The following is a 7781-nucleotide window of genomic DNA, read 5'->3' on the forward strand; positions in this document are numbered from 1 at the left end:
TTTTAAATTTGAAAAGTGATGATGAAGAATCCAATGTACACTTCCCTTTCTATATTCTAGTGAGTAAAATCGAAAAGGCCAAAACATAAAATAGACTTAATGGTGCTTGATGAGCTTTTGTCCTAACTCTTTGTCTTTCCCAAAAAGAAAGGACAAAATTGTATTGAAAATCTAATGCACAGAGATAATTGTGAAGGTTTAAAACTTTTTTGGGATTCCTTAGCCTCTTACTTTGGAAAAGATTTGAATGTCAATGCATGTACTATGGGAGTGCGCTAAGCTGAGAACCTGTGCATTAATCTGTTAATTAGTTAACTTGGAGCTTTTGGAGTTCTTGGTGTTAGTATATAATGGAATCATGAGAAAGCAAAGGACCCACATTTTGGGTTTTCCTTTTCCCCAAAATGTATGCCAATTTCCACGAAACACTTTTTGGGTGTTCACACTTGACTCTGTTTTAGTGTCAAAAGCCAAAAAGTGTTGGATTTTTTTTTTCTTTGTGATGGGAAAATCGGAGGTGGGAGTAAAAGAACAGAAATTTTAATATGCTTATTGATGATAAACCCCTTGCATCCAAATTGTTTTTCTTCTTTTTTTTTGGGTTGAAATAAATATAATTTTAGCAAGAAACCTGTACTTGTACACTCGTAATAACACCTTTGTGTTCTAATTAATAAGTGGTAATAAAAATAGTATCTCATCGGGGTATAATATTTAGGGAAAAAAAAAAGAGGACAAGAACAAGAGCGAGGGCCTAAGCAGGTGGAGAATGTATTATTGAATACGACTCCCGTCAATCCTTTTCGAAGCTCCAACTGCGTTAAAGAACTAAGAAAACTAACGTTGAGGAAGTAGGTCCTATCAAAAAAAAATAAAGTAAAGTTCGTAGTACCTTCTCATGATGCCACGTAATCATTAGACCCCACGCTTTTCATTGTGACACCATCTTCCACATGTCAAAATCTGGTTCGCCGGCTTACACAATTCTCCACTTGGCATCGGCGAATCCGCCCCTGGATAGTTAGGAAAATTACGCCCTGGGGGACACCAGCAAGTAGTAACAACGAGGAAAGAAAAAGAAATATGGGGTTGGAAAATGGCACAACGGTAAACGCACAGCACTAGCGCGGAAGGGGAGTACAAATCCTACGCGGAATATCCGACTTGAACGCGGGTAAATTGAAAATAAATAACGATGACTTTCTGAGTTCCTTCCTAACCTTCATATCCTTGAAAGCCACAAAGGAAAGCTATGGGCCACCCTGCTTTCCCTTCAAGCTCTTCTTAACCAACTCTTCCTATTACAAATTCCCCTTTGAATCTTCTCTTACTCCTCTCCCTTTTTTCCTTTCCATCATTTTTAGGGTTATCCTTTTTTTTTTCTTCTTAAAATCTCCCAAACTATCCCTTTTTTTTCTTAAGGTTTGAACGAGATTTTAGCATGGCTACTCTGTCACTGAATTCACTCCCAATCGGATTCCGGTTCCGACCAACCGACGAGGAGTTGATCGATTTTTACTTACGGTCGAAGATAAACGGGAATAGAAGTGATGAGGTTGGAGTCATTCGTGAAATCGATGTTTGTAAATGTGAGCCGTGGGATTTGCCTGATTTGTCAGCTATAGAGACTCGTGACCCGGAGTGGTTTTTCTTTTGCCCACTCGACCGAAAGTACCCCAACGGCAACAGGCTCAACAGGGCTACCGAGGCTGGTTACTGGAAGGCTACGGGGAAGGATCGCAAAATTAAATCTGGGTCCAGCTTGATCGGCATGAAGAAAACTCTAGTCTTTTACACTGGCCGGGCTCCTAGAGGAAAGCGAACCAATTGGGTTGTGCACGAGTACCGTACTACCCTTGATGAACTTGACGGCACCAAGCCCGGACAGGTTCCTCCTCTCTTTTCTTACTTGTGTTTTGTTTGAATTTCAGTTTCTGTTTAGTTTGACCTTGTTATCATGATCATGGAAAATGAAGGTCAATTTTGTCATATCGATTGGGGAAATTAGTTGACATCATGAATTCTTTGATATGATAAATGTTTTTGTACAAGATTAGTTATGGGAGTCCTTTTGCATCAATTTCTGTTTAATAAGTTGTTTGATGGTTATATGTTTGTACGCGACTACTAGGGTTTATGTGTATGATCGGGGGGTCAATTGTGATGATGTGTTGAAGTAGTTGCTTGATTTACGAGTGTTGACCATTTGATTATAGTTTTTCTCATATTCATTGTTTCCGCTTTCTACGTTTGCAGAATGCGTTTGTAATTTGTCGTCTATTCAAGAAAGAAGATGAGACCATTGAAGATATAAATGGTGATGAAGTTGATCCTGCTATATCGACTCCTGCGGAAGACATGCAGTCTGAGTTAGTAGTGCCTCAAGACTCCCCTGTTGTGGAAGGGGAAGCTGAGAAAATTCCCATGAGTAGTGAAACTTATGCTGTGGATTTGCCAAATGAAGTGATATCTAATGCAGTTGCACCCATATTAGAGTGCAACAGCAATGATTATAAAGCTTATGGTGTAACAGGTCAAGTGGCAGATATAGCACCTGCAGAGGTGAGAAAAAGACACTGTGTTTGAATTTATATTTTGCAATCATTGCTATAGTACTTATATTGTTCAATTTCAGGTGGATACACTTGTGGAAGCCCTGAACCAGTTTTATGATCCCATGATGGATTCACTGTCCTGCAAACTCTTTTCTCCATTGCACTCACAGATTGAAGCAGAGCAGGCACCTTGGATGTTTAATCATGTTGGGAACAGTTTCAGTGGGGTGGTGCTTGAGCATGGCACAAATGAAAATGATGCTGATATTTCTGACTTCTTAAATGACATCCTCAAAAATCCAGATGAATGCTGCAGTGATGACTCTGGCAGTCAGAAGAATTCAACTATTGAAAGTGAGACCCCTAGGGCCATGGCCATTGGTAAGGATGGATCAGGTGGTGAATCAGATGCCGAAGTGGCCCAAGTGCTGGTGAGTAGAAGCTAGCTAGTTAGACATTGTTTATCATATATTCTTGTTAGTTTTCTCATTGAGCGTTGTAGTGTGTCAAGATGCATTCAAATGGTATGGCTCATAATGCTTTCATGATCATGATATGATGTGCATGTGCCAATGCATTTATATATACATAACTGATTTTCATATTTGCATCTTCAGGCATTAGGTCCATTTTTTCCTCAAAAATGTAAATTTCTTTTCTATAAACAAGAATTTTCCTTTGAAACAGCTGGGGACAGAAACTGCCAACAGAGGAGGGGCTCCTTTAGAGATTAAAGCAACTGCACAGGATTGCACAATTCTAAACCCCAAGCAGGACGTTAACTTTTCTGGTGCAGGGCCATTGTTTAATGTGTTGAATAGTAATGGAGAATTGAGCAATACAGCTTGTAATGTTGATAATGCTATCACTGGAATCAAGATTAGATCTCGCATTGCTCGAAGTCAACCAGACACTGAGAACTCTATGACACAGGGTAATGCACGGAGAAGAATACGTCTGCAGCGTAAATTTCAAGTTGGCCCACTTTACTGTGGCAATGCCATGAATGACTGGAGTAGTGAAGAGAAGGAGCATAATTCAAATCCAGTTTTTAAAGAGGTGAGAAGTTTGTAACTGATGCTTGTATAAAAACACTACCACATCAAGATATAGATTGGATCTTATTCAGTTGTCGTTTGCAGGAGATAAAAGTTGTGGAAGAGGATATCACTGTTGATGGCACCATGGATGAACCTCAGGAAATATCCCTTTCTGGGTCATGCAAAAACTGTCTTTTGAGGTCAAAGAGCATTGTTTCAGTTTGCAAAGAGATTCAATCTCGTTGCTTAAAGAAGTTTTCAGCTCGTCGCTCACATAAACCATTTGCTGTTATTTTTCGGGTAGCTGTGGTGTCAATCTTGTTTATAATTTTGGTTAGCACATTGTATGTCTTGTAATTTGAAGCTCCTTATTTCCTTGTGTATAGTTGACTCACTTCACTTTGAGACCCCGTAGTAGTTAGGGCTGCGGCAATGATTTTGTTTGAGTACTAACATTTATGTGTATGACTAATATATCTATTTAGTGTAATATTCGTAGCATCTGTCTATATATATATATATATATATATATATGATTCCCAATCATCAGAATGAGTTACAAACAGTCATATACGCAAAAACCTTGTAGAGAAATCGAAGGGTCAATCGATCATCAGTATGCTCAATGGTAGAACTTCCGTGAAGCAATATGCAAAATCACTTAGTAGCAGTTGTATGTAGATGTGTATGTATGTATAATTGGTAATTAACTATAAAAGCATAATCATAATCCAGACTGCATTTTGCATGTAAAGAGGAAACAAAAAATAGATATGGGGTGAAAGACGCTCGAACTCTCGACCTCAGGATCACTCTCGTTAAGCTATGAGAGCTACGCGCTAGCCAGCTGCGCCACCACCCCGCAATAAAACTGTCAAAATTAAAATTTTTTTTTTCTGTCAAAATGAACGAAAATAAAATTCGTTCGGGTTTTTATTTTAATGACTAATGAGTATGCAAAGGCGACAACCGACAACAAACGTTGGTCAGGAACCTTAAGTTACCGTGTTTTGCTCTCTGTGCTTTTCTCCGTTACTTACCTCTCGGCGAAACATGGCAGACATGACCAAGATTACAGAGATAAACTCTTGAGTTCAGCTCAGCAAGAGAAAGATTGGTTAGTTTCCATCAAGAGTCAAATCCATGAAAACCTCGAACTCCGCTTCCAAGAATTCAACACCCGTGCTCTTATCCGCAAACAACTCGATCAACTTGGTATCCCTTCCGGTTGCCAGGACCAGTATTGTCACCCATATTGGCTCTGGTTCTAAACCTGTTGTTGCTCTTCAAGCTGACATGGACGCTCTTCCCATTCAGGTGACCCTAAAATTAGCAACCCTTTTCTTCTTTTTACCATATTCACGTGATCATCACAAATGTTTTTTTTTTGTTTGCGTTAATGATTCTGGAGGAGCTTGTGGAATGGGAGCATAGGGCAAAATGGATGGCAAAATGCATGCATGCGGGCACGATGCATACGCTACCATGCTCCTTGGTGCTGCCAAGTTGCTTAATCAACGCAAAAATAGCCTTAAGGTTCGCTTTGATTTCCAATCTTCATAACTGTTAATCTCTACTGGCTGGATGTGTAGTTGAATTAGTTATCTTTTCCTGATTAAAAAGGAAAGCTTAACTCATTAGGTATCGATTGGCGTCCCAAACATGGAAAATTACCGGCGGCCAGGAAGATAACCATTAATTGAAGGTAGGTTTGGGTGATTCTTTACAAGCATCACATGCGGCTTAATGATACTTGTCTAGCTTCCTGAACAACACTTTAGACTAGAGGCAGGAAGGATAAAAGAATTTGTTTAATTTTCTCTATTTACAAAAAGGTATATAATATAAGTTCTATTTGTTAAAGCTCGGGATAAGGTTCAAATTTATCAATCTACTTTAGGTGATGAATCAAATTTACCACTCATTTTTTGAATGAGTGCAATTTCATCATTATGCTTTGTAATTTGGTTAAAGAATAGTTAAAAATTAATGGTGAAAGAATATTCTCTTAGAAAATAAAGGAATATTCTACAAAATATTCTAAATTTGACTATTTTGAACCAAATTATGAAGTACAACGATAAAATTGCAATTTGTTAAAAAATGAGTGTTAAGTTGGATCCATTAGCTTAAGTACAGTGATAAATTTGGACTTTATCTTTTAAATTTTAAAATTTACTTTAAGTGGAATGATTTCTCCTTTATATGCCACTGAAGGAACTGCCAGACTACTTTTTCAACCTGCAAATGAAACAAGTGCCAGTGCGTCTCAAATGATAAGGGACAATGTTGAAGCAATATTTGGAATGAATATTGATTGCACAATCCCCACATGAAGGATAGGATTGGTTTCAGGGCCATTGTTAGCTACTATCAGCTTTTTTGAAGCGAAAATAGGAGTTGGTGGGCATGCTGCAAAGCCCCATTATACTATAGATCCAATACTTGCTGCATCCTTTGTAATTTTGACATTGCAACAACTAATCTCTAGAGAAGCTGATCAACTCCATAGTCTAATATGTTTCAACTTTTCTATCTAAGTGTTCATGAGATCTTCTGGTTTCGATTTTGCTATAAATGCATGAAACTGTATGGACCTGGTTACTTGATAACTTTAAAATAACTAGATACAAATTCTTTCGATTTGCTCAGTTTAAAGCCTTTAACATGATTTGTGTCTGATATGAGAGTTCCACCATCTCAACAATTGTAAAATTTACTCTTCCAGTGCTTCATTCTATATAAAACAACTCTTGTTTTTGTTGGTCAAAAAAAGTACATTGCCAAAAAGAAATGGCAAAGTGTGTTTCTCATTAGTAGTAACTTGTAGAGGAATGTTTCATGCCTATTTGACAAATTTGATATCTATCATTTCTTTAGATAGTAAATAATGCATATATAGTAACTAAAGTACATTAAGCATCTAATGCAACCTAATGCTGATGCTTTACTTTTTGCTTTAAGGTGTTGTCTGTTACCTATATCAGAAGTGGGTCTGCATTCAATGTAATTCCATCATATGTTGAATTTGGGGACACTCTGAGGAGTCTCACCATGGAAGGCTTACCTAAACTCCAACAGAGGTTCAAAGAGGTATACGACAATACCCAGCCTTTTTAATTTTGGTTCTGATAAACAATACCATAATGAATAATAATTTTGTAACAAAAACCAGTTAAGAAATCCCTTACATGTCCATTGTTCTTAGGTTTTTTTGCCATTTGCAATATTTTACTAACATATTTCAACTATTTTATTCTCTTTGTAAAGTAGATGATTTTTCTCAACCTTTTGATTTTATCCTCCTTCCTGCTCTTGTACTCAAGTATTTCATGGATCATTCTCTTTTCCCTGTTTCTTGTTCAAGGAGAATTTACATATTTGTTAGTTCTACTTTTTCCCAATTTTTTCCTTGTTGTGATGTTATCCCCCAAACCACATATCAGAAATAAAGATCTAAATTCCTTGTTCCCACTGTTCCAAGTTTATCGTTTTTTGTCTACAAAGAGCACTCCCTATTGGCATATTGTATAGGTGTTTTGGGAATTATTATATGTAGTTTGGTGCTTTATTAAGAACATTGTTTTCCAATATCGTGGCCACATTCAGGTTTTATTACATTTTTGATCTACTTTCTTAATTTCTTGGCTAACTGCCCGTTTGGTTGTTTTAATGAACTAAGTGAAAGATATTAGTTTGCATGCATGCTTAGTCTTGCTTATATAATCGTGACTTGTTGTAGGTTATAAAAGGATAAGCAACTTTACACAGATGTAATGCTTATATAGACGTGAAAGAAAAATATTACCCAACCTATCATGCTGTTATGAATGATAATAGCTTGCATTAACAAGTTCAGAAGGTTGGTGGGCTTTTGCTTGACCCTAAGAATGTCAAGGTGGGCAACAAGGGTACGTGTCACGAACTATGCTCCTATGCTTAAGTATGCGATAGTCCATGAGGTGCTTGAGTGAACGCTTCCATGCAAATCAGCCAATAACTCATTTGTATCTTTACTAGCGAGGCAACCCAACAACCTGCTAACTGCTCACTTCTTATAAAAAGTTTACGAGATTTTACAAGTATTTCACTAATAGCCATTATAATGCTTAAGATGTGAAGATCTTTTTTCTAAAGGGTTTTTCCCTTAAAAACTTAATAAGAATTTCTACAAATGTAAACAAGT

The 7781-nt window shown here is 37.3% G+C and overlaps 1 protein-coding gene and 1 pseudogene across 1 annotated transcript; both read left to right on the forward strand.

The window, feature by feature from the left end:
* The first annotated feature begins 1212 nt into the window (after positions 1–1212).
* Positions 1213–4093, forward strand: LOC110410227 (NAC domain-containing protein 62-like). The gene is made up of 5 exons (XM_021419880.1): positions 1213–1888; positions 2257–2562; positions 2636–2986; positions 3243–3614; positions 3698–4093. Exons 1-5 carry the CDS (start codon positions 1442–1444, stop codon positions 3950–3952), a joined length of 1731 nt encoding a protein of 576 aa, XP_021275555.1. The 5' UTR covers positions 1213–1441; the 3' UTR covers positions 3953–4093.
* Positions 4094–4536: 443 nt separating this feature from the next.
* On the forward strand, positions 4537–7538 carry LOC110424214 (IAA-amino acid hydrolase ILR1-like 5; annotated as a pseudogene).
* The last annotated feature ends 243 nt before the right edge of the window (positions 7539–7781 follow it).

The sequence above is a fragment of the Theobroma umbraticum genome, unplaced genomic scaffold (assembly GCF_002168275.2).
Source record: "Theobroma umbraticum cultivar Fairchild unplaced genomic scaffold, ASM216827v3 scaffold_30.0, whole genome shotgun sequence".
NCBI lineage: Eukaryota > Viridiplantae > Streptophyta > Magnoliopsida > Malvales > Malvaceae > Theobroma > Theobroma umbraticum.